The sequence below is a fragment of the Trichoderma aggressivum genome (assembly GCF_033847375.1).
Source record: "Trichoderma aggressivum f. europaeum strain CBS 100526 chromosome Unknown scaffold_075, whole genome shotgun sequence".
NCBI lineage: Eukaryota > Fungi > Ascomycota > Sordariomycetes > Hypocreales > Hypocreaceae > Trichoderma > Trichoderma aggressivum.
In genome coordinates, this window is record NW_026946441.1 from 1 (window position 1) to 25,847 (window position 25,847).

General features: G+C 50.5%; 10 protein-coding genes across 10 annotated transcripts; 5 read left to right on the top strand and 5 right to left on the bottom strand.

Annotated features, from left to right (window-relative positions):
* Positions 1-1,646: 1,646 nt before the first annotated feature.
* Positions 1,647-1,958, bottom strand: Triagg1_10484 (uncharacterized protein; the record flags this gene model as incomplete). Its single annotated transcript, XM_062894560.1, has 1 exon — positions 1,647-1,958. One exon carries the CDS (start codon positions 1,956-1,958, stop codon positions 1,647-1,649), a length of 312 nt encoding a protein of 103 aa, XP_062750516.1.
* A 1,648-nt stretch (positions 1,959-3,606) lies between these two features.
* Triagg1_10485 (uncharacterized protein) lies at positions 3,607-4,708 on the top strand (the record flags this gene model as incomplete). Its single annotated transcript, XM_062894561.1, has 2 exons — positions 3,607-3,737; positions 3,805-4,708. The coding sequence occupies 2 exons, from the start codon at positions 3,607-3,609 to the stop codon at positions 4,706-4,708; spliced, it is 1,035 nt and encodes a 344-aa protein (XP_062750517.1).
* Positions 4,709-5,620: 912 nt separating this feature from the next.
* On the top strand, positions 5,621-6,637 carry Triagg1_10486 (uncharacterized protein; the record flags this gene model as incomplete). Its single annotated transcript, XM_062894562.1, has 2 exons — positions 5,621-5,824; positions 5,906-6,637. The coding sequence occupies 2 exons, from the start codon at positions 5,621-5,623 to the stop codon at positions 6,635-6,637; spliced, it is 936 nt and encodes a 311-aa protein (XP_062750518.1).
* Positions 6,638-7,205: 568 nt separating this feature from the next.
* Triagg1_10487 (CAZyme family GH18) lies at positions 7,206-8,279 on the bottom strand (the record flags this gene model as incomplete). The annotated part of the gene is made up of 1 exon (XM_062894564.1): positions 7,206-8,279. The coding sequence occupies one exon, from the start codon at positions 8,277-8,279 to the stop codon at positions 7,206-7,208; it is 1,074 nt and encodes a 357-aa protein (XP_062750519.1).
* A 1,529-nt stretch (positions 8,280-9,808) lies between these two features.
* Positions 9,809-11,766, bottom strand: Triagg1_10488 (uncharacterized protein; the record flags this gene model as incomplete). Its single annotated transcript, XM_062894565.1, has 6 exons — positions 9,809-10,557; positions 10,694-10,798; positions 10,847-10,902; positions 10,984-11,034; positions 11,087-11,246; positions 11,325-11,766. 6 exons carry the CDS (start codon positions 11,764-11,766, stop codon positions 9,809-9,811), a joined length of 1,563 nt encoding a protein of 520 aa, XP_062750520.1.
* Positions 11,767-12,647: 881 nt separating this feature from the next.
* On the bottom strand, positions 12,648-13,664 carry Triagg1_10489 (uncharacterized protein; the record flags this gene model as incomplete). Its single annotated transcript, XM_062894566.1, has 4 exons — positions 12,648-12,909; positions 12,972-13,258; positions 13,335-13,521; positions 13,588-13,664. 4 exons carry the CDS (start codon positions 13,662-13,664, stop codon positions 12,648-12,650), a joined length of 813 nt encoding a protein of 270 aa, XP_062750521.1.
* A 5,059-nt stretch (positions 13,665-18,723) lies between these two features.
* Positions 18,724-20,455, top strand: Triagg1_10490 (uncharacterized protein; the record flags this gene model as incomplete). Its single annotated transcript, XM_062894567.1, has 4 exons — positions 18,724-18,855; positions 19,383-19,726; positions 19,787-19,869; positions 19,929-20,455. The coding sequence occupies 4 exons, from the start codon at positions 18,724-18,726 to the stop codon at positions 20,453-20,455; spliced, it is 1,086 nt and encodes a 361-aa protein (XP_062750522.1).
* A 1,746-nt stretch (positions 20,456-22,201) lies between these two features.
* On the top strand, positions 22,202-23,041 carry Triagg1_10491 (uncharacterized protein; the record flags this gene model as incomplete). Its single annotated transcript, XM_062894568.1, has 1 exon — positions 22,202-23,041. The coding sequence occupies one exon, from the start codon at positions 22,202-22,204 to the stop codon at positions 23,039-23,041; it is 840 nt and encodes a 279-aa protein (XP_062750523.1).
* Positions 23,042-23,470: 429 nt separating this feature from the next.
* Triagg1_10492 (uncharacterized protein) lies at positions 23,471-24,111 on the top strand (the record flags this gene model as incomplete). The annotated part of the gene is made up of 2 exons (XM_062894569.1): positions 23,471-23,797; positions 23,908-24,111. The coding sequence occupies 2 exons, from the start codon at positions 23,471-23,473 to the stop codon at positions 24,109-24,111; spliced, it is 531 nt and encodes a 176-aa protein (XP_062750524.1).
* Positions 24,112-24,308: 197 nt separating this feature from the next.
* Triagg1_10493 (uncharacterized protein) lies at positions 24,309-25,596 on the bottom strand (the record flags this gene model as incomplete). The annotated part of the gene is made up of 3 exons (XM_062894570.1): positions 24,309-25,048; positions 25,115-25,223; positions 25,585-25,596. The coding sequence occupies 3 exons, from the start codon at positions 25,594-25,596 to the stop codon at positions 24,309-24,311; spliced, it is 861 nt and encodes a 286-aa protein (XP_062750525.1).
* Positions 25,597-25,847: the final 251 nt, after the last annotated feature.

Consider the following 25,847-nt stretch of genomic DNA (forward strand, 5'->3'; position numbering starts at 1 on the left):
AAGGCTACGCCCCAGCCTTTGGTTCAAAATCCAGAATCAATCCGTAGCTCAACCTGATTGGCCACAGCCGACCAAGTCAAACCTCGAAGATCCAGGCCACAAAGTATAACCGCTAATCAAGGTTCAAGACCAAACTCAAAATACATGCGCAAAAAGGCCCGAACAACAAGGTTCAAGCACAACGCAACTGGCTTCAAGCCCGCAACTTATAGTTCAATAACTCAACCAGACTAGATAGGCTAATCGTTCCGTCAGGTTATAAAAGGCAGCGACAATCCTTGAAAATAAATTGCGCACGCAACGCTTTCAAGGTCAAAAGACCACTCGACGAGACAACGCACCACAAAAGCAACGAACCCTTGCAACAACTACAAGATAAGTCAACGGCCAACCGAAGTCACAAACAGCCACAATGGCTAAAGGCGATAAGAAACCGACGGCAACCACTGCCAAGATAATGGCTGCTGCTGCGAAAACTCGCAATTCCAACACCATCGGTGGCAGGCCTATTTATAGGGTAGCCCAGGGTACATAAGACCAAGATACTATTTCATTACAAGGGCGTCGAGCACGAGTACCGAAAAGTTGAAGCTCTAGCTACCCTTTAGAAATAGTAAATTGGTAGTTGGTAAGATACGCTATCAACATGTTGTAAGTCAGCGGAGGTAGATGAGACATAAATACGGCCTCAAATTAATGCAAGTGTGTTGAGCCACTGATAACGCATCGAAACAAAACTGAATAGCAATCATGATTGAGCCGCACTTTGAAACCCATGTCGAGCCAGAAGTCGAGTCTCGGCGGCCGTTCAAAACAATATTTGCAGTTCCAAATACGCGTCACCGATGTTCGCAAACACTTGTTAAAACCCTCCGCTTCACAACTGTGACTTTTTCAAAGAGTGCGTTGAGACCTCAGAGCCCTGTGACGGAAGCACACACTCGTACGCCCTCGATTACGGACACAAGATCTGCAACAAGTTCATCGAAAACCTCGATCGCTTTTCTCACGGACGAAAGTCCTTAACGGGTGCCATCAATTTCTTGCAGAGAAATCTCGTTCCCGTGGTGTCTTCGAGCGATGCCGCCTGCAAGAGCGCCGGCGACGCAGCGTTCGCGTCGCACGCGTCATTTTGCGCGGAGAATGGCTTCTGCGGCCTCGAATGCAAGGGCTATGTGGCTCTGATGACTCTACTGGGCGATGATCCGCTCAGCAAAGATAGCATTGGGTCCATTTATCACAGCACAAGGGATTACATCAAGAATATTGAAGAGGTCATTGAAGAGAGAGTCTTCATGAACAATACACTCAAAGGTTTGATGGTGGCTATTGCCCGCGCGTCATCTCATTCATCTTGTTCAAGAGATATGCCAAAAACAAAGAGAATAACTAGAGGAGAAAAAATATCACCACCATGTATATATCTTCGGTGGTTTCCGAGTGTTTGCATAGAAAGCTGGCTGTCATTGACTTATCGTATCGTCATCTAATTCGTGATATACGTGATAGCATGAAAGCGCAGGCAAAAGAATCCCCGACAAGCGAGCAAAATATGTATAGAGAAGAAGAAAGAAGAAGAGCAGACGAAACGTTCTGCTCCAAGCAAGCAACCCAATGCGTTGACTTTTCTTTTCCGTTGCCGGCCCTCACTTGGAAGCGGGCAAGCTGAATCCCATTTCCTGCCAGGACTCGAACTCCTTTTCAATCGCCGCAAGCTCCTCCTTGAATCGGTCAATGTTCAATTGATGCGTGTTGAGCGCGTCCTGCGCCTTGTCGGGATCTTGTCGCGCTGCCGCTGCCGCCGCGGCACCATCACCACCCGCCGAAGAGGACACAATGTCCTCGTTGTCGCCCCCCATCTTCTTCTCCTCCTCTTCAAGCTGCTGGAGGAGCAAGCTTTTCCGCCGCTTTGTCGCCTCTAGCCATTCCAGGCGAGCGTCGGTGATTTTGTTGGACATCTACAGACTAGGTTAATATGGATTGTGTATCAGCACCAGTGGTTGTAGCACTAAATTCTCCGCCTTACTTGATCTCCGTAGATTGGGCGTCTTTCTTGCAATCTATTGCCAGCTGAATTGGAACATGGAAAGGGTTAGTCTGAGGGCCAGTTAAGCTGAGAGGATCCCCCAATTGCTCTGCGGGGGGAAAAGGAGCAACGGTGGTGTGAGAAGGATGCAGGGGGTTGCATCGAGGAAAAGGCCCAATTGGTACCCAATGCCGAGCCGGGGAGACGACTCCATTAAGAATGATCCGGATTACACAGCATGAGAAGCATGTGAAGCACGCGAATAGTGGAGGCTCGCGTGTTCAGGGGGCTAGAAGTGAGAGGGGCAAAAACGGAGTAAAACGGCACCATTTTGCCGTTTTTCTTGTGTCCTCTGAGAGATAAGAAAGCCGTTGAATCCAGGCTGTTCAACTAGCAGAATCTAGAGTGGTATGGTTGAATTAGCCTTAAGCGTCTACTTGAATTGTTATTCCTCCACAAGGGCACAATGTCCACAGTGTTGGCGGGCTTCAATGTTACCAAGCAGCAGGATCAATCTAGCCCGGGCCGGCCCGTAAAGGTTATGTTGTATTGGGCAAGTTGGCAGACGCGTTAACACGGTCCAAGTAAACATAGTTGTTTCGTATATCAAGAGAATGTGTGCTCCATGGTCCCTTATAACATTGAACATCTATTCAAAATAGCGGTGGATGGAGCGGCACCAAAATAACAACGGCGGGCTTGGCTGCTAATATAGGATGCTAGATTCTGCTAGCCCACCACCTGGTTACATCTAGACAGCAACACATTATGCTGTTCTAGGCATCTCCTTGACTCAAGCACCAAAATAAACATCAAGATCTGCACACAATCTACAATAGTGTACTTGGACCTCTATCAAAGTGAGGACAAGGAGACGCCCCTGCTGGCGAAATGTCTAGAACGGGGAATCCATCACACGCGCCTTGAATCTGGCCTTCAATAGGCCCAACCTCTATTTTCCAGCTAATTCTTCATGTATGGGTATATTAATCATCCACATTGGCCTTTGCCGCATCTTCCATCAAGCTCAATCCAGATCTAAAATACCCGGGAAATAGGGCTCGCTTCGTTGCCCTGCCTGCACAAAACACCTCGCTAGTGTCGGCTCGTCCATGTTCATTCAGACACACACACACACTTTGCAGACCGAAGCCAAATCGGGCAGCACAAGGGCAGCCAAAAGTCCCGCACGTCTATCCTCCTATCACACTATCAAGATGGCACATGCACGCCCTCAGGGCGGCTACGCTAGATGCCGAATCGCCGGCCATGCGCAATGCCGATCCTGTTGACCTGCTGAAACGGGCATCAAGGCCGCGGGGAAGCTCATGAGATCGGTTCTGGATAGGTCGTGGTCGAGATAGGGCTCCTGATACGGCTATGGGAGAGAAGAAGGGAGAGAAAAGATTAGGGATGATTGTTTGACGCTGGCAGGACTAGAAAAAAAAACGAGACTATGATTCAAAGATATAAAACCAGATGTCCAGCTTGCCAAGATGACGGTCCTCTGAGTCTGCCAAGACCTCGGGGAGATCCATCTGATCTGCAAAGCTAAGCGCAGCTAAAATATCATCACAACAATGTCTTCCATCTCAAAGGTCGCCTTGGTGACTCTGGCTACGCTCCAGGGCGCCAATGCTTGGGGAGTCTTGGGCCACGCAACCGTCGCCTACGTTGCGCAGCACTACCTGAACTCTGCCACGGCATCATGGTAAGTGTTAAATGTGGATGAATTATCGCGGAGAACAATGGACAAGGACACTGACAAAAGACAACAGGGCTCAGGGAGTTCTCAATGACACCTCCAGCTCTTATTTGGCCGGCATCGCCTCTTGGGCTGACACCTACCGCACCACTGCGGCTGGCAAGTTTTCGGCTCCCTTCCACTTCATCGACGCTGAGGACAGCCCTCCATCCTCCTGCAATGTCAACTATGCCCGAGACTGCGGCAGTGCTGGCTGCTCCATCTCGGCCATGGCCAACTACACCCAGCGGGTTGGAGACGGCCGCCTCTCCAAGGCCAACGTCGCCGAGGCTCTCAAGTTCCTCGTCCACTTTGTAGGCGACATGACGCAGCCCCTGCACGACGAGGCCTACGAGGTTGGTGGCAACGACATCAGCGTCACGTTCCAGGGCTACAGCGACAACCTGCACTCCGACTGGGACACTTATATCCCCGAGGCCCTCATTGGCGGCGACTCTCTGTCCGATGCTCAGACCTGGGCCAACACGCTTGTCAGCGAAATCACTTCTGGATCGTACAAGTCCCAGGCCGCAAGCTGGATCAAGGGCGACACCATCAGCGATGTCATCACCACTGCCACTCGCTGGGCCACCGACGCCAACGCCCTCGTCTGCACCGTCGTCATGCCCAACGGCGCTGCTGCCCTGCAAAAGGGCGACCTGTACCCTACTTACTACAACTCTGTTATCGACACCGTCGAGCTGCAGATTGCAAAGGGCGGATACCGTCTGGCCAACTGGCTCAACATGGTCTACACTTCCAACATTGCCAAGCGCGAGGAGGGCTCTGCTGAGGCTCGTGATACCTCGCCTCTACCTGATCTCATGGGCCGAGACCTGCTGCCCGCAGCTCGTCCTGCTACTCGGGCCCAGCTTGCCAGAGCCGCTATGGGTGGCTCATGCTGCGGAACCGACCATGACCATGAGCACAAGCACTAAGATGATTTGATGAGGTTAAAAATGAGGCGTATGTGGATTGTTGTTTAAAAAATGGGGTGCATCAAATGGATAGAAACCGGCTCGAATATGTAGTCATACGTCTATAGTTAATACCAAGACAGTTGAAACAGTCAAGTTGGCAAGGCCAATCGCGTTGCCGCATATATTCCATAGCTCACGTGTTTCATTAAACTTGGAAGTGAAAGAGCATTATAAGAAGACCAGCAAAACATCGGTGGGCATCAAGCAGTATATAGAAAACTCCAAGTACGCATACATGTATGTAAGCATCTGACAAGCCCCTGTCACAACTTACCATTATGCACTAAATCCAACGCATCGTGATCCGCGCTGACAGTGAGAAAGCACGGAAGCCTACAACTCGGTCTGTAAACTCCGTGACTACGCCCGAACATGTCCGGATCGCTTCTGATCCATGTCCAAAACTCGTCGCTAGAATTATTTGTTGCTCGCTTTTTGTTTCTTGGTTTTAGTCATCTTACACTGGAGGGCGTCGGTTTGAGTCACACTGCGCCCTGTTGTCACAACCTACCAGCGGCGTCCGGTCTAAAGCGGGCTTGCAGATGCGCTGTTTGTCAGTTTAACCAAAATATGGTCTATAAACCCGAGAAATAGTACATAGAATATATAACTTGGCCAAATGATGACCGGGGATTACGGGGTCGAGAACTTGTCCGGTCTGGCTCCTGGCTCCGGAACGAAACCGGAGATGCTCGTAAAGGCTCGCCTACGATACGCTCACACCTACGATACGCTCGCGCCTACGATACGCACTCTGTAGAATCATATAAGAAAGCAAGATCCATACATGTGTTCCGGTAGATTTACTACTTCATCATTCAATTAATTGACTCAGTTGCTAATTAAACCCCGTCTTTGCCCTTTCTCGCCATGGGTCTCTTGTCGTCGTTTGCCTCCTCCAAGAACGTCCAAGTCTACGCCCTTCCAACGGGGTGGGTTCATTTACCGGACAAATGGCTATTTGAAGACGGCGACGATGATATTATCAAAGTGCGAAATCGCTTTCCCGACTATAGTTTCCTCATATGCCATCCCTCGGGAAAGAATATTATGTTTGATGTTGGTTTACCAAAGGTGCGTCCTTACTTACAGAGTCTATATATCACGTATATCAATACTACTTTAACCCAGGCTAACTCTGTCTCGAACTTTTAGAACCTAGATATCATTCCGCCACTCAATAGATCCTTGGATTACATCTTCGAGTGTCAAGTCCCCAAGGATGTGCGCGATCTGCTTTCCGAGGGTCCAGTCTCGCCAGACTCCCTCAGCGCCATCGTCATCAGCCACATTCACTTTGACCACATTGGCGACCCCTCGACATTTCCCGATACTCCTTACATCACAGGGCCGGGAACAAAAGAGGGTGCATTGCCAGCGTATCCCACTAACCCGAATTCCACGATGCTGGGCTCGCTCCTCGAGCGTGACAACTACACGGAGCTGAGCTGGACCAACGACAAGTGGACTTCCCTAGGCCCTTTCTCAAACGTCCACGACTTCTTCGGCGATGGTAGCTTCTTCATTATTGACACTCCAGGTCATCTCCCAGGCCACATCATGGGATTAGCCCAGACCAAGCCCGATGAATGGGTCCTCTTGGGTGGTGATTGTTGTCATCATCGCAATCTGCTCAATGGCAGCCGCCAAGTGAGCCTCACAGGATGCCCTGGCGGAACCAGCATACATCACGACACAGCTGTAGCTATCAAGTCCATTGAGAGACTCAGAAAGCTAGACCAAGACGAGACTGTATTCGTGGCGATTTCGCACGATGCGACTCTGGAGGGGAGGATGCCCGAGTATCCCAAGTCCTTGAACGGGTGGCGGGAGTCGGCGTGGTGGGATTCAATGCGTCAGGAGAGGATGCTCTCAACAGCCGCGTGAGATGCACAATCAACGATGGATGATGAGTGAGCTGAGGAGATGCTTTGATATAGGACACGTGCATATCACTGAGCGTACTTGTATAACATGAATCACACCTCGTTTTCCCCTCCAGTTCCGTGAAGCTGCTCCGTACCTGTAGATGCATATGTACATGACTTAGATGCCTCAACAACAATAACCGTCCCACCAAACTCCCTCGCCAACCACAAAAGATCTGCACCGTTTTTGATCCAGTGCATCACACCGTCCCATGATCGTCCCGATTCTTACCTCGATCGTCGCCCAGATGACCACCCCGGCTTATGCAAGGTTACACGCTGCGAGACCCCCTGCAAGGCGATCACTGGATCGCCTAGTTACACTTAGACATATGCTTGATTCCAACCAAGACATCAGGCTATTCTTCGTTACCACAGCACTTTGTAAACAATCATCCGTTGCATCAAAAAGTTCATTTCAATTTCATTCTTGCTTCATGGATATCTCGCTAGTAGTCATCTAGATATATAAACAATTGTATCCAGCATATGAATGTATATACATATATATAGCCTCAGCTTCACGCCTAAGCGTTGACCATGGCATGGTAATTCACCGACGGCTTCTTGACAAAGCTCTTGTCCTTACCCGTCGCCTTGACGCTGTCGGCATAAGCAGTCTGCAGACGGTCGGCATCTTCCTGAGTAATCTTCAGGTCCGGCACCAAGTTGGGACGCAGAATCTCGGTCACAATCTGCGCCCACTCCCACGGCTCCGCTGTGCCACCGGGCAAGCTGTTGAAGTACTCCCAGCCCATGACACCGCCAATCTGGCCGTACTCGTTGACCAGCGAGATGATGGTGGTGTTGAGATTGCTCGTGGGAATCCAGCCGCCTCCATCGGGCGACGTCAGCTGTCCGGCCACAACCGTGTCGGGCGTGTAGCCATTGGCCACGATGCGGTCATAGTCGTTTGTCGTCGCCATGGTGCCGAAGCCGCTGTAGAACTGCGTGTTGTACCAGTCAATGTTGGAGCTCTGCGCAGACCTCAGGGAGTTGTAGTTGAAGCCAGAGAGGTTGGAGCTGTTCTCCAGCGCCGACGCGACTGGTGCCAGTGTGATGAGGAAGTCTGGGCCAAAGTCTGCCCTGAGACGAGAAATGAGGCGCGTGATACCGGCCAGGCTCATGGGCTGCTCGACGTCGAGATCCATGCCCTCGAGCTGGAAGTTGGTGATGGTATCGCGCAGCTGGCCGTAGTAGTGCTCAAAGGTGGCCGAGTCGGTAGAGTCCAGCGTCGCCGTGTTGAAGGATCCGGCGGCAGCTCCGCCCACCATGCCCATGACCTTGACGCCGGCCTGCTTCATCGTGATGGTCTCATTCCACAGCGTGTAGAAGTGAGGGTCATCGGGCGGGAAGTCGTTGAGGTGCACGACGCCGCCCTGGTTGATGTGGAACGAGCACACAATCAGATGCGTCAGCGCAATGCCCTTTTCGTTGATGAGCGGCAGCATCGAGATGGGGTTGTTGCTCTGGTCGTGGGTCGTCTGGAAGTAGACAATCAGACGCGGCAGATCAGTCGGCTCGGCCCGGAGGTTCTTGACGGGACTGGCCAGCGACAGCGTCGCCAGCGCGGACGCGAGGTAAACAAAGGCCGACTTCATGGTGACACAGATGGGCTCCAACAAAGGCTCAGCTCAGCTCGGGGGAGGCTGGAAGAGACAGCAGATGAAGGCGTCCTCCAGATTCCCATCGCCAAGACGGCACGGGGACCGACTTATATACGTGCAATCATCCTTGCTTGTCCTCCTCCTCCTCCTCCTCCTCATGCAATGCACCGACTACCGGTTGAATCTGCCCCAACCTTTACATCGAAGGGGGCTTTCAACTTACACGTGCTCCCTCTCACTTGGCAGCCTTCAACTTCCGCCGGCATTTACTCCGTAGACTCAGATTCGGGCCTTTAGACTGCCAAGAACCTCCTCCTGCTCTCCCCCCTCTCCCAAAACCCACTCACAGCGCCAACACTCGCATGAAATTCCAATAATCGAGAGCCCTCGAGCCAAAGCCAGCTTCTCCCTTCGGAACGCTCAGGTTCATGCAACCTTCCCGACTCGGCCACGCCAAGCGTCAAATGTTAAAAGTCAAAGGCCGTTCCGTCGGCACGGGAGCGGGGACCTGGCCGGGGGTTGTCCAGGCTGGAATCTCATAGGTGCGTCTGTTTGCCAAGCTTGTGCCTTTGGTCGCACGCTAGAGCAAGCACTTATCCAACCTGAACCTCGAGGCGAATTAGCCGTTGGCTGCGAGCTCCCATCACCACGATAGCGCCATTCCACACGCGCCGTGTTGACTGATATGGCTGCCAAGAGCCCTTGCCATCACTAAACCGGACACTCTTTGGGATGTTTTTCCCTTGTTGAATCTGTGATAAGGCGGCATCTGGCTTCCGAGCGTGGCATGAGGCACATCTCCTCATTACGGGCGCCACCAAACCCCTGTCAGTCCGTCATCTTTTGAGACAACTGGGGATTAAAGTTTTGCCATAATGTTATTGTCTCATAGTAGTCGGATGCGCCATTGCACTAATAACAACCCAGGATTCCGTAATTCGGCATGCTGGACGCTTCCTAGGCTGCGCAGAGTTGCAGAGCAATAACCCTATTTTGGCAAAATCAAGGCATCCATTGAAAGGTGACAAGACGAAAGGATAAACCACACAACACGTGCATTAGGCAGTCTGACAGCCTGCTATATTTTGTTTGCCGAGTGGATACTCGTTACATGTATCTGACACACCCTGGCGACCGTTCCTGATTACCATTTATGTGTCATAGTGAGAAGCAGAAGAAGCGCCTTTCATCCCCCTGGCCCTTCAAGTACAACGTATCTGCTGCTATCGCTACCCTCTTCTTGTAGCTATCTTTTAGCTATCCACTGTACTCTATCCCCTCTGCGAACTATCTGCTACTACTATCTCTACTGCATGGATCAACATCATCTAGACGGATAAGGTTCGTATGTCATGTAAGCTGCTGGGTATGTGAATTTGTACTACCTGCCCTAGTGTTCGCTAGACAAAATACACTCGCTATTGAACTCGTATTCCTGCAAACACATCTTCGCTCTAGATAACCAAAAGCCAAGGGAAATCGTCATGTCCAAGACGCGAGCGGAGTCTCCGAGGGGTCTATCGCTAGAGCGAAACACCTCCTGAATCGTCTGTGTCTGTACTTGCTTCTCTGTTGATGCGTGTCTCATTATCAATGTCTGTCTTATTATCGATGCCTGCTGCTTTGTCGGGGCTTACTTTATCGTCAAGGCTTGCTTCACTCTCGGGAATTGCCTCTTTGTTGATGGGTGCCTTATTATCGATGTATGCCTCATGATCGATGCGTGCCTCATGATCAATGCGTGCCTCATGATCAATGCGTGCCTCATGATCAATGCCTGCCTCATTATCAATGCCTGATGCTTTGTCGGGGCTTAGTTCATCGTCAAGGCTTGCTTCTTTATCGATGACTGCCTCATTATCAATGCCTACTTCTTTGTCGAGGCCCAGTTCATCGTTAATGCTTGCTTCTTTAACAGGGCTTGCTTCTGTGTTGACGCCTGCTTCATCGTCGATGCTTGCTTCTTTATCGGGCTTTGCTTTATTATCGAGGCCTGCTTCTTTATAGGGGCTTGCTTCAACATTAAGACTCGCTTCTTTGTGGATGCTTGCTTTATCGTCGATGCTCGCTTCTTTGTCGATGCTCGCTTCTTTGTCGATGCTCGCTTCTTTGTCGGTGCTCGCTTTATCGTCAAGGCTCGTTTCTTTGTCGACGCTTGCTTTTGCTTCTTTGTCGAGGCCCGCTTCTTTAGACTCGGATTTTGGCTTCCTGTTCTTCTTCTTCTTCGTCTTCTTCACCTCGTTTGCAGGGGCGTTTGATTTCCCGTGGCAGCCTATAAGGTTCAAAGCAAGTCCACTATTCCACAAGTCAAGAATGTGATCTTTTGCCAAATTTACCAGCAGGCCGACCATCTACATTATCCCACGAATATATAAGCGCGGTGTCATCACATAGGTCATTCTACTTACTAGTATAGTCTGTTGTGAACTCTTTTCCCCCTGAAGAAGCAGGCAAACGGTTTTCCGGCAGCCCACCAATTCGAGGGTTTTCGTCTCGGAAGGTGTGCACCCAAGCTATCTCGTCTTAGTCTTTTTCTCTCACTCGATCGAGGTACAACTTACCCGGGTGCAGGTTTTCCTGGCCAAGTTGCATTCGACGCAGCACCCATTGCCAGCAACTTGATAATGCCCGATTAGTAGAGCCATCATTGATACAAGGCAGAATCTGTTACTTACAGTGATCTATTCGACACAGATACCTGGGGTCCCCGTCTGCTAAGCCGAATGTGCAATACAAGCAGGGTATTGGGCTAGAGGACGTCAGCTCGCGATCGCGTCAAAGAAAGGAAACGACAAACATACTTTATTTTGAAACAAGAATCTGTACCAAGGTCAATGAGATACTTGCTGCTTGGATCGGATTCGGGCAAATCTTGCGTTGCAGCTGGTTCTGGTTCCGGGGCCTGGGGCTTTGTTATGTTTAATGCAGCAGTCGTGGCGGCCTGGAGATCTGTTGTAGCGGCTTGGACAGCACGTATCATCGCAGCTCTTTTGCAACATATGCAATTAATATCAGGGACAGGATGCTTAAGACATTTACCGTCCGAGAACGTTGTAGCTGGTTTTGGCTTCTGGGCCTGGGGCTTTATGTTCGCTGCAGTAGTTGTGGAGGCCTGGGACTGGGTTGCAGTGGCTCGGACAACACGTGCAATCGTATCTTTTAGGCAGGATGCGCAATGAATATCAGGGGTAATATGCGTAAGACATTTATTGTTCGGGAACGTTGCAGCTGGTTTTGGCTCCAGGGGCTGGTGCTTTAAGTTCGCTGCAGTAGTTGCGGAGGCCCGGGACTGGGCTGCACTGGTTTTGATAGCATTTGAAACCGCAGCTTTTAGGCAGGATTTGCAATTAATATGAGGGAGACAATGCGTAGGACATGTATCGTTCGACCATAGAGAGGTCGTCTTTCGGATAGTAGATGGCTTCGGTATGTTCGCTTCTTGTTCGGCGGCTATATTGCCGTCGCCAGGTGTGGTGCTCATGGCGGCGGAATAAAAGTTCGGAGTCTAATGATCAAGAATTAACGATAGAATAGATGAAGCAACCTTTGGTAATGAATGCGATATTGCCTGTTTTTGAGAGAAAGAGGTGCAAGAGAGAAGTTTGCACAAGCTCGGTGCACCGTGTTGAGCTCATGGCAACACGTGAGGGGCATCATTGTCTCTTTCTCATAATTGTAAACTTTACTCACACGTTTACAATTTCCGTTCATATCGGGAAAGAGTTCGTCTTAATCACCTAGACAACAGTGTCTCTAATGGCTCAGATAAGTTATCAATGGTGAGTTGTAAGAAGGTGGCTATATCGTCTCTAGGGATCCGCTGGTCAGTCTCCAACATACCCAACATCCCAGTGACAGGTTCCAGTTATGCTAGGGTCGACAATTCTTCCACAGTCTATTATTGCCGCTGTTGTATGGGGGAACCGAGATCGTGGATTGCCAATTTGATTTGGTGCAATGGCACATTTCTTCCACACATGTCGGAGTCTCATCTCAACCGGTCAGTAGTGAGAACAAAACACAGTCCAGATTCAAAGGATGTCCGCAATGTGTAGCCTTTTATTCCATTCATTACATTAGAGATGCCTTGAAAATCTACCCACATATGTAGCATTACGTTAGGCAAGATGCACAAAAGAGCTGACAAAACAGGGATCTGTCCACGCCCCAGTCCCTCCCCTGAATTGAAGCATATATACTCCGAGCCCGGCCAGCCGGTGAAATACATTTACGAATTCAAAATGCGTGCCAAAGATGCCGAACACCGACATGCATCAGTAAAAATCCCAACATAGCATGCGCCGTAATAACGATTCGCAAATCCAAACTCCATCGATGTCACCGGTTCGACCACTATCCATCCTACTTCATATAAGTCAACATGGCCACTCCAACCACAGGCACCAGTGCCGTCCCCAACACCTTGAGCATCGAGTTTCTAACATGAGGTCCAATCACGTTCTTCAAAAGCGCCTGGAACTCGGCCGGCGCATTACCTTTAGGGTAGCGCTGCTTAGGAATCTCCTTGTCGAGGAAAGGACAAATTTGCTCCCAGCCAAATCCGCCTTCTAGAGTGCATGCCAGAAGCTGATCATTTGGAGCCAATCTCTTCACCTTTTCGGCGCTACAGGTTCGTACGGCGTTAGCTTTCCATCGCATATATGTTATAGTGAAAATGGGACATACTCCAAGACGTTATCTCTCTTCGCGTCCTCCATGCCCGCTCTCAGGCCCTTTCCATGGAACATGACCTGCTCAAATGCATCATGAAGAGTAACAAATACTTTGATGAAAGAGTCAATGTATTGGATAACATTCAAGGGGAATTTCTTTCCCGCCTCGATGGGCTCTGCGATGCTGTTGTATACGGATCGTTCCCAGGCATCGACATCGCGCTCGACAATCATGAATTTCGCATTGGGGTAGAATTCGATAAACTCTTCGATAAAGAACTGAGGGATCTCGATGATGGCCTTGTATGTTTTTATCTAGTCAGTATATATGAAACCTAGTCAAACATATTGGGACGAGGGAGGAGGCCAAGCTCACATCGTAGTTGGCGAGCCACTTGTCAAATTCGGCCTTGCCGTATGGTTTTCCAGCGCCCAGGTATTTGCACCGTAGAGACTCTTCGAATAGCTGGAGATGGGTAATACCCTGTTGGACTACTTCGTACATGTGGTAGGGCTTGTATCCGAGCATCTGGAGAGCTTGATACAGAGAGAAAGTTCCAACACTAGAGGGGTCGATGACGCGTTAGATAGATGCTACTTAAACATCCGGAAGAACCAAAAGACCATACCGGCTGCGGCTGAAGACAATTAGCTCCTTCTCCCTCACCTTTTCAGGCATGGGGAGTCTGTCAATGAGGCGAGACATGATGTGCTGAACTAAAAGTGATGCTAAAACGACACTGGCTCCTTTTCGGTGTTAAGAGAGTTGTGGAAACTAGAGCGTACAAAACTACGGAGCAGAAGAGCCATGTTTGACAACTCATGGCCTTAATATATCAATGCCCCCCATGCCAAATTTCACGGCAACACTTGTTATTGCAGCTGAAAACTCGATGACAGGGGCAGTACTAGCCCCAAACTCTGCCCCGGACGTGATTCGTGATTCCATTCGGCTTCGGCATGACCAATGCCTTCGGACTTGAACTTGAGGCTCAGTGACGTGGGCTGATTGGCTTGCAGCGAGAACGCTTGGCTGGGCTACCAGGAAATGATGCTGACGGGGCGTCGGGAGGTGTTGGGTGAACTGTTAGCATAGCCATCTTCAGCGCAAGATATCTCACCCCAGAGATGAGTCTCAAAGTTGAAAATCTGCCCAGATCATGACAACGACTAATGAAACCAATTTCTCTCGTAGGCCATCATCTACACAAAGAGCGAGCAAATCCGGGCCAGCATCTTCTCCAGTCCTTAACAGTCGGATATGAAGCTCTTCTGAAGGGGATTCCAAAGCAGTAAGCTCTAGTAAAGGCGGTTCCACCTGCTAGGGGGTAGCTCTAAAGCTACCGATGGGCCGAGCTCGACGATTGTGTCTGAAAATAGACACAAACTTCCTCCCAAGGGCTGACACGACGCATGCGACGAAGCCGTTATTGCCAACAGGAAGTTTATTAAAAATGTGAGACTCTACGCTGGTTCTTCGACGAGTACGCGTAATGAGGCTCTATGGCCATTTTAGTCACGTATTTCGAAATAGCATGGCCTGCTCGCGCTGCATGCATTGCGGATAGTTGTGGGAAATACGCATTCAAATAGTTTGTCTTCACGGGGCTAGCCGAAGAACACGAGCCAATCTTTCGGGAGATGCCGAATTTCGAGGCAACAGTAATCAGAACAGCCTCCACTTATAGGAATCATGTATATCATCCGGCTCACATCTAATCAAGCAATAGGGGAGAAGAAATGATATAAATTCCTCTCATCATTTTTGACGAGAGCCTTGTCATCTTTGTCTCGTTCCTTGAACGGGAATAGGACGAGGCAAACATAAGATACAAAAACTATCCGTACGCATTTTGAACTAGAAATTGGGACAATGCCTCGCCCTACTTTGGCGTCTCTTTTGAATGGCTTGCTGAGGGGCTGAACCGCAGCTCGTGTCCAGAGGCTCTTTGTTTGCGCCACTTGCATGTGTCAGAAACGAGCCTCTTGTCAACAGAGATGAATAAACTGATGCCGTAAGCAGTGCTCTGCCTCGGATCGGTATATGTATTGACCGGAACAGGGCTCTTCCTTTGGAACAGTCTCTTGCCTCATTTCATGGGTTCCACCGAGAAGCGGAATAGCTCCCCAACAACGAAAAGGTTGCCAGTTTATCTCTTCGCCTACAGTGTGGTGTCACGATGGCATCTAAAGCTGAGGGGGGGACACAATCTTTTACATGTTACATTCGCATGTGAGATATATAAAAGCCGCCGAGCCTGGGAAGGGAACCAAGAGATAGACTATGCTTCGTGGGTTGCTGCGTGGGAGGCATGTGTAACATGTGCCTGCTGCTCGATAGAGCCGACGAACCGGAATTTTTGCAATTCAGGCAAACAAAGATAGCTTCCCCACGCGTTAAGAGATTGCAGCCGCGCTACAAGGCCCTCCGTAGAGACCCGTAAATGGAGATGGCACCTCCCGCTCCGTGAGCGATTTCGGGGAGGGGGGGGGGACCAATATCATGGGGGAGGCTTTTTTCTTTTCATTCTATCGAACTGAGGAAGCATCTCATCATCCCATTATCGGCAGCAAAGCCAAGAAGCCCCCACCGGCGGCCAGAAACTCGGGGTCAGCCCTGGCTCGATTGCTTGTTCGTTTTGTGTGGGCGCGTGCGCGCGAAGATGTTGAATGATGGATGAGAATTAGGAAGAGACCGGGGAGGGCAGCCAATAAGAATCTGACGATAAGCAGCCCTGGTATGTGGCGGCTAGTGTGAGCCTTTTGGGCACATGTTTGGAGATTCTACGCCGCTTGTACTCCGTAGGTTGGATGGACTCGGGTACAGTACGGAGCTGATGTCGTGATGTTGCTACTCTTAGCAGTAGACAGGAGGGCGGGCAGACGGAGTAAAGGAGTGAAATTGACCTACGAGTTACATGAAAAGCGGTTATCAAGCGCGTTTATCGATGGGTAAAAGTGGTGGGAATGGGAGGATTTTCTTTGCATGTGCCACGCAATGGCCTCACGACTCACTCAAGGCTGGTTCAGCTTCATCATCATATGGTGTACTACTGCACTGTACCCTGCCTATTTCTCTTCCGTTTGGTGACATTTGATCAATGTCTGTTTTTCTCTGCCACTAGCCAAGGCCTAATGCTGCATTGCAAGAGGTATTAATTTCCCTTTGCCGTGAGCAGAGTCGCATCGTTTGCAGTGAAGCATGTAACGTCTGCCCAGGCTTATACAGGTATTTGGCCGCCCAAACGGCTCAAACTGCAGCCGAAGAGCGCTGAACCGAGACAAGAGGCCAAGCTGGAAGCGTCACTGTTGTGTCCTCGGTTCTGCTTCGTCGTTTCGGTGTCTGTCTCCCTAGTTTTGTTTTTATTTTTGTCTCTGAATCAGCTCAAGGGCAGAGCTCGGGATCAACGACCGAAGAAAGCATTACGAGTAATTAGCTGGTAGCTGGCTACTGTCTGCACTGTGCTCACATGTCAGACTGCCGCTTGTGGATGCAAACGGGCACTGATTCGCACGCGGCCACAGGCGGCTGTAGAGGTGGATGCGATGGACGCGATACCCTCGCGTCCGTCCCAGGGCGATGCGATACGATGCGATACGTCCATACCATGTTACTCGTTACTCGTGAATGGCGGCGTACGAGTACGGGCCAAGAGGGAGTACTTTGTACGTACAAACAATCAGGCGGCCTTGCTTGCTTCTCTCTCCTTTCTTCGTCTTGTTCTGGTTCCTGGGCTTATGCGTCGTGCCACGTCCCTGACATAGACTCGGCGTAATCCGATTCGATCCAGCATCGAAATCATAACGTAAAAAGAAACCAAAAATACGTGGCCGAAGCTCGTTCTCGGCTCATCGCACCGCCTGGAACCAAGGAGCACTGCCGGCAGCTGGTTGATGCCATGGCCCGTAATATTTGATGTGGTTATGCGGTGGAAGGGAGTACCTGAGCTAAGGCGCGGATACGCCGTCGCTGGCATGAAGTTCCATGTATAGCAATTCTGGTCCGTCCATTTTGACTCCATTTCGTATGTTCCGATTGTACGGAGTATGGTTAGTCATGGAAGGTGTCTCAGCTTGTCTTGTTTAAACAGTTGTTGTATTACACGCACAGCCTCACCAGCCACTATTGGTGTCAAGGATTGAAGGAAACTGGATTCACTTTTTAGTGCCAACTTTGATGTTTCGCTTTATCCGCATGCGGTGGCGCCTTTTCGTGTTCTGTAGTGATCCTATCTGGCCACTCACCACTGTACTAAACCTGGATTACTGGATGTCAGATCTGGGTTGGCCAAGGCATGGCATGGCATGGGCATGTATGTATGTCCTCCGTAATCCCTACTAAAGCCAGCACGCACATGCATTCGGAGGGGCTGTCAGACTGATGCTACCTGTAGGAACGAGGCCGTAGGAAATCAAAGCGCATGCAACCTGCCTGGAATTGATCACGCCCGTTGCATCTCCGCAAAACAGCCAGATCGTGGGAAAAGGGAAAAAGGAAAAACAACTCAAACAGTCATATCGCGAGTCATCGGATGGTAATCGGAGCAGGGCGACTGGCTCCAGCACCGCGGCGTCGAAAAAACTTGGTGAGGCGTTTATGTAAATTTTTAGGGTCCATGGCAATCAAATGCAATGACACAAATCAATGAGCAAAGCCTCGGGGCGTGCAGCCACTCAGCATCCAGAACCGGCCGCGACTAGCGGTCGAGCAGCCACCAATTGCCTCTGCCAGAGCCCCCTTATCAGGTACTTGCGGATGGAGTACAGTGTCGACGGAGGGAGAGACTGGGAGAGAGGTACCGAGTACCGGAGGCCAGGTATCCATTGGGGAGAGGGTCCGGGCATATGCTCAGTTCTCAACAACTGTGGCTGACCGGGAGAAGAAAGGCGCTGTGTGTGTGTACCTAGGTGTGTGTTTGTGTGAGTTTCCAAGGGATGGAGTCAGTCAGTGGTGTCCCGGATAGATGACGGAGCAAGTATGAGACATAGGTAAGCAAATAGAGGAAGAATAATCAACATACAAGGAAAAAGTAAGAAATAAAAAAGTAAAACGCGTTCTGTGGTGGTAAGTAATGGTGGTGGTGGTGGTGGTGGTGGTGGTGGTGGTGGCTCAACTCTCTTTCTGATTCCTTACTGTACTGTTACCACAACCTTGGACGCTTAGATTCCCACGGCCATGAACATAGTACAGCCACCACATGTATCGCTACTCTCCTCCATGAGCTCATCACAGACCCCGTACCTGTACCAGCAGATCTTGGTGCCAATCCCTCGTCATCCTCGTACCGGTACCGTGCAATCTTGGCTTGCCTGGGCCCCATGCCGGTCGCACTAGGTGGCACCAAGATAGCAGCAACTGGGGCCCTCCTGTGGCGATACCCATCCCCTAGCACTGAAAGTACTCCATGATGGTGTACTCCATACTTGTGTGCGACAATACGGGGGGAAATCCCGACTCTGGGGCTGAACGTGAAGGTACCCGGTTCCGTCCTTTTTCTTTGGCGCTGATGCTTCCAAACACATATAAACCCTCGCCGCCCGGGTCCGTCCAAGGCTGCGATTGTCGATACTGCATTGCATTCCATTTGATTGCTTCATTTTTAGTCCAGTTCTTGGTCTGTTTGAAATACCCATATACCGGTATCCTCGTTCGTATATATACAGCTGGTTGAACTGCACTCCGCTCGCATTCAATCTTCTTCCCCACTACATCGTCTTTTCTTTTCCCACAAACAAACAACACACACACACACACAACCGTCATCATGGCCAACCGAGAAGTTCTTTCGTCTCGAACCGAGACTCTCAACAAGTACCTCAAGCTCGACCAGAAGGGCAAGATCATGGCCGAGTATGTCTGGATCGACTCTATCGGCGAGACTCGATCAAAATCCAGGGTGAGTTTGCTCCAACATTCTTCCTTATCTCGACCCCTGTCACCGTCAGCTGCATTGTGCATTTGCATCTCTGGCAAAATGAATGCATGCAAAACCCCCGACTTGTCCCGTTGCCCCGCCACCCTAGTGGGCGACAAGTCGGACAGGGGGGGCGACTCGGCCTGGGCGAGTGGAAGCAATCATGACGCCACGGCTTGGCTGCTGTGTGGCTATTCTCTTGGCTTGTCTTTTGCTCGATGCTCGTCCTAGCAGCAATAGTTCGTCTGGTAGCGGTCCCTCATCGCTATTGGGCCTGGCTATCGCTGCTATTTCTGGCATCTTGACTCAGCCCCCCCGAACCAAGCCAAACAAACCCGCAATACGGGCGACCCGCTTCAGGGTCTGTCTGGTCTGGGCATGACTTGATTCGCCCTGCCTCGGCAAGCGTCGGGTCTGGCAGTTGATCATCAAAAGGGGTGACGCGATGACTTGCGCCTGGTGTGACGTATCCAGAAATCAAATCAAGCTTGCTGACTCTTTCGCGATAGACGCTCCCTCAGCTTGAGGGCAAAGAATACACCCCCGAGGATCTTCCCGTCTGGAACTTCGACGGCTCTTCAACTGGCCAGGCCCCCGGTCACGATTCCGATGTCTACCTGCGCCCTGCCGCCGTCTACCCCGATCCTTTCCGCGGCTCTCCCAACATCATTGTCCTCGCCGAGTGCTGGAATGCCGACGGCACTCCCAACAAGTACAACTACCGCCATGAGTGCGCCAAGGTCATGGAGGCCAACGCCTCTCTCGAGCCCTGGTTCGGTCTCGAGCAGGAGTACACTTTCCTCGACCACGACGACAGGCCTTTTGGATGGCCCGTTGGCGGTTTCCCTGCTCCGTACGTCAACCCTGTTTCACATGACGTTGGAAAATAGTTGAAGCTAACCTCTTGGTACAGTCAGGGTCCCTACTACTGCGGTGTAGGCAGCGGCAAGGTCGTCCTCCGTGACGTCGTCGAGGCCCACTACAAGGCCTGTCTGTGTAAGTCTAGGATCGCATCATGACGTTGCTCTTGGAACGGGTGCTAATGCAGGTTTTAGATGCCGGCGTCAACATCTCCGGTACCAACGCCGAGGTTCTCTCAAGTCAGTGGGAGTTCCAGGTCGGCCCTTGCGTCGGCATCAACATGGGTGACGAGCTCTGGATCGCCCGTTTCTTCCTTGCCCGCATCGCCGAGGACTTTGGCGTCAAGATCTCCCTGCACCCCAAGCCCATCAAGGGTGCTTGGAACGGCAGCGGTCTGCACTCCAACTTCTCCACCAAGCAGATGCGTGACGAGGGCGGCATGAAGTACATCGAGGAGGCCCTCAAGGCCCTCGAGCCCCACCACGCCGAGTGTATCAAGGAGTACGGCGAGGACAACGACCTCCGTCTCACCGGCGAGTACGAGACCGGCTCCATCGAGAAGTTCAGCTGGGGTGTTGCCAACCGTGGCACATCCATCCGCGTTCCCCGCGAGACTGCCGCCCGTGGCTGCGGTTACTTTGAGGATCGCCGACCCGCCTCCAACGCTGACCCTTACCGTGTCACCAAGATCCTGATGACTTCAATTTTCGGCAAGGTCTAAGTCTTCTCTGGCTTAGGAACTGTGGATGGTTGTGGTTGTGGAGAGCGAGGGGATGTGTAGCGAGGAAGATTCTACATGTGGGGATGTAACATTACGGATACTAGGGAGCTGCAGTTAATATGACTTTGAGGGAACAAATGGTTTGGCGTATGGGTTTTTTTTTTCAACAACATATATCATGATGACCGGGGGAGTCGACTATTAGACACATTGACAGCTGTGTACGCGGCTTAGATTTATTTACCAATGCGACAATGAGGGCTTAATAACAAGCACCTACACTTGACTGCTGTCTCTCTCCATATTGATCCATGCTGTGCCGTGATTTTACGTATCAAGGGCCATGGGTTCGCGCCGCATTTTAAGCTTAATTCTGTCCAAGCCTCGAAGAAACCTGGGGAAGTACCCTTGTCCAATCCTTATCATTTCCCATCGCGATATCCCAATCTGGCCGTTGTGGCTGATCAGCCCATCTCCCCCAATCGGAGAGCTCCACAACGCGACAGACAGCCTCGCTATGGACAATAAATACATCACTATGGACAATTTATATTATGCTTCGTTGAGTCTTTTTTCAAGAGCATTATGGTTGAGATGACAGTTGTTGGGCATCTAGTCGGAACTTTGTTGCTTCGATGTTGTTTGGCGTGATAATTGGCCGGCAGCCACTGCGAAGAAGGTTCTTGAGCTGGCCCGACGGGGCGGTTTGGTGGCTGTCGGTACAGGTACAGCTTTGTGAAATTTCTTCTAGAAAGCCTATACGAGTCTTTGATTCGATGGCTTGAATTGTCCATAGCATAGACTGTATGTATGCCTAAATTGGACTTTGCCGTGGCTGTGTGGCTGTGGTAGGACAGGTTGGATCAATGTCTGGTGATGTGATATCACGGACAGCTCTGGAAATTCTGCATGGTCACGGCTTTGAGCTCACGGCATACGATTTCATGATTTTATCATTTTTTCTAGGGGATGTGTCTCTTCTGCTGGAACCTCGCCTCCAATTGTTTGGATGGGCTGTATGCATAGGACATGCTGCTGTGGAATTATTCTTGCACTTCAGTCGGTAACTACGAAACCAACATCACGTCCTTCTTTCGCATACTACAAGCCTCTCTTTATTCACGTACTATAAGCTTGTTCACGGCATGTTAGTTATGACTAGACAGTTGAATACTGATGCAGTCAAACGTATTGGTCATTCATCCCCCGCTGCCTTTTCTGAAGCAGTGGTGATGTAATTTCTCACGATGCTTCCATATCCAATCCAGTCACTCCCCCCAGTTCCACCCAGACAAACGGCTTCAATGGGGATATCAAGATTCGTCCCCGAATACGACCAATACAATTCAGTTGCCAAGGGAAACGATCCACAGCTGCTCTTCAGGATGGAAAGCTCAGCGGAGATTCTTCGTCTGATCTCTATAGAGAGCTTCGAAAATTCAGCAGTGTGTGCCAGCCACTGGGCCGCTGCGCACAGAGGCTCCAGCACTCGTTTGCCTGCTAGCAGCACGCTGGAGCTTTCCTCTATGCCCCTTGCAAGGACCTCTCTCGATTCTTCTCCCTCTTCTCTTCTCCCTCTTCCTCTTTTATTTCACAGCTCTCTATCCATCTTCAGTTTTCCATCAACATTGGATAGAACATCTGCATCTTTCATCTCTTCACTATCCAGAACCATCTCAGCTATCATCAACCTTGTTATCATCAACGATCGCACGAAACCACTCCATCCTGGTGTCAGACTTCAACATGTGCAAGGAGTTCACCACCATCGCCATTTGTGCGCCTGAGAAAGCGCCTTCAATGTCGTTCACTTGCGGACAGCTCCATCTGGTAGTTGAACGCCGCCAAGTATGTGACAAGGCCACCGGTTCTTGTATCTGCTTCGTCGGAACTTGTGGTACCCTTGAGAGCATTCCTTCTACCCAAGGCGTCCCCATCACCGCCTTAAAATCAATCCGATGTGTGGCCTGCACTGTCCGCGAAGAAGAGGTCGGCGATAGGCGATCGAACGAGGAACTCATCGAGTCTCCTCTCCTCACCAGAACGGCTGTCAAGTCTCCCGAAGATTTGCAACTTTTCAACGAGGTTATCAAGAGTCTGTGGAATGGCGAAGGAGAGTGTCCCTATCACACGATGTTGACTACTCGGGAGAAGAGCTACGATAGCCCCATCATCATCAAGCATACTTCGGCTGTCGACATCGGCAAACACAAGGATGTCGATATCTGCGACGAGCCTCACACTACCAGCCCTCGCGAGGAAGTTGCCGACGATAATGTTTCAGAGGCCTCGAGCAACGCCACCCACGGCAGCAATGGTAGTTTGACCAGTAACTTGTCTCAAGAGAGCACGAAGAAGAAGGATAACGGTGGTCTCGGTCGAAAAGTTGGCCTGCAGGCCAGCATCTGGGCCAATGCCTCAGCCAAGACTCCAGAACGTAAGAAGCACGTTGCGTCTCCTCGAACCCAGAGTCCTGTCAAACGACAGAAGCCAGTGGTTCCCCAGGGACAGCAGAAGAAGAAGTTCAACCTGCCCCAGATCGCCGCGGCAAAAAACTTTCTCAAGGCCGCAACTGTGCAAAATTGAGTGGAAATGTTTCTAGCTAGAGGATGGCAAATGTGGCCTTGGGAGGTCAATGGACAGTGATTCAGGGGTTTTGTTGCTTTACGGAGTTGGATGGATACAGCTTCGGGAAGAGGACTTAATTTTGCCATAGAAGGCCTAATCTATGCATTCACTGAATTGTAATAACTAAGCAAATAAACACTGAAAACATGGTGCCGTAAATACTGGTTGCGTAGAAAGTGAACTTGACGCGTGTATCCCGACGTGTTGGGAAATTTCCAAGTCTCCTGGCAGCTGCCCTGTGGCTCGAAATCTTCCACTGCTACACCTTCACTACAACAAACAACTTCCCACCCACACAACTCATCGACTTCCCTTTCTTCTTCGCGACGTATCGTCATTTTCGTTCTTTTTAATCCGCCATCTAGCTGAGATTTCTGTTGGTTTACCATGTCGGAGAAGAGAAGAATCAAGAGCCTCGAGGAGGTGGAAGTCGAGCTCGAATATTTTGGCTTGACTCGACAATCCGCTGCTGCTATCGTCAGACTTGCGAATAACCTCAAGCAAACCAGAAAGCTTCGAGCCGCTCACATCGAGCTCCTTGTCCCCGGCAGACGACTGCACCCTCCCTCGCCGCTTGGCCAGATTGTCTGGAACCAGACCGATGGCGAGATCAAGATCGACATCATCGGCGAGATTGGAGAGAGCTCAGATGGCCATGACAGCGAGCCAGAGCCAGCCTCTCGCAACGAGGCCTCTTCTTCGGGAGCCACCACGGTTTGTCTCCCTCCTAAATCATAATCTCGCAACCCTCCTGATACACTTCAACCACCCCCCCCCCCTTTCTTGAATTTAGGTGGCTAGTACCTCTAACATCTTCTGGAAAGGACGTGAACGCCACCGACGACGATGGATCGAGCAAAGGCTCGGCCACTCTGGACGATGTTGCATCCAGCCTCGAGAACCTTTGGATCTCGCAAGATTCTTCTCCCTCTGCAGCAGAACGCTCGACCGATATTCCTCCCAAGGAAGCTGAAGAAGAAGACCCGTACGATACCCCCCACAACAGGGACGATTTCAGATGGTGGTGATGGATTATCTTTTGTCAAGAACAAGGATGGATCATATGACTTAGTATTTTGGGAGATATACAGAGGTTATCTATGGAAGCGATCGGGTTTGATGCCCACATAGAGTGGAAGATTATGCATCAGGCAAACATGTCTTCTAGTACTGCTAGCATTTGCAATGGCCACTCTACCATGCACTTCCTTTTTCAAACCCACGATTAATGCAATGTGGGATACACCTTTTTGAATGCAGCAGTGGCGGCGATGGACGCCCACCACTGTCTTGTCTTGTCACCAATCGTGAAGCTTGGGACTGATTTCTGAATCAATTTCTCCAGAACACTGAAATCTTGGATTTGAGTTGCATCAGTGCCTGCTCCAAACAGAGCATGTGCCAGCCAAACAGTAGCATGGAAGTCGGCTTCGGTGACAACATCCCCAGCTGCATACGGCAGAACCAGCAGCGAGTCGAGCTTGTCTAGCACTTGAGCAAACGCTTTGAAGGCATCGTCCGAGTTCTTGAAGAACTTCTTATGCTCCTCTCCAATCTCTGTGGTGTAGAACTTGTTGAGACCGCCGTTCTCCTGCACTTTGGGTCCGTAGAAGGGGTGGTTTGGGTCAGCAGCCTGCTCATTTTCAAGTCTCGCCTGTCGATCGCCCACAAAGTCTTTCCAGAAGCTGGTCTGTTTGCCCTTCATTTCCTCGTCGTCTCTCGCAAGGAGGAGAATCGTGTTTGTTGATGCATCATCCGAGTGGACAAGATCGAGGATGGGTTGCGCCTTGGCCTTGACAGCGGGATCTGAAGGCACCAAAGTGCTCTCTCCTTCAAACGCGTCAATGTATCGAAGCACGTCCAAACTTTGGATCAGCGGCTTGTCGAGCGATGGTGAAGTGATGCTGGGCACGGTGCCGTTGGGGTTGACTTTGATATACTCGGGATCGAAATTGCCTCCCGTCACTGGATGATTGCAAACGTTATTACCACATGTACCTAGGTGGACAATCTTTGGTTCTTAGGTCTTACTGAGTGCAATCTCCTTGATGTCGTATTTGTCTTCAGAGACGCCTTTCTGGGCCAATGCCAGATGCGCCACCTGGGCCCACTGCGAGGCTGCAGAAGTATAGACGGTAAACTAGTAGAGAGATATAATTAGTTCTGAGCATTTCCCAGGATTGGTGGAGTTATGCATGCCTGAGGGGCCATGTTTCCGCGGAGATGCTGCTGAAGCCTGAGCTGGAGAGGGAAAAATTGGGCAGCTGTAAACTGAGTTCTATGATTTTGCGCGCAGGGCTATTGGGTGAACAGCAAATCTCTTTGTTTGCTATGTCCTAGAATATGTGAAGCTTTTCGAATACAAATCGAATTAATTAGATGAACAGAGATTTTTAAGGCTATTCTGATTGATATATATGTTCAACATTGTTTTTTGTCAGCGAGTTCAAAAGTCGCCGCATCGCCAAATGATTTCACATTCGTCCGAACAGAAATCCCACCTCCCAAGACATTTTCGACCGATTCGAACGAAGACTCCAGAATATGAGACTTTCGCAACCCTCGAAACTATTACCCCTGGCTAAAACAAAAACAACTAAATAGAGACAGTCGCGGGCCGTGGTTAAAGAGCGACGTTGTGCTGATATAAGCTTGACACATAGAATTTGGAATCACCGCATCGGGTGCAGATCTCGGGGGTTGGCGTGCTGAGTGGCTTGGGCAGCGCTCTTGGTGAATTCCCCGGGCAAATTTGACAGGCTTC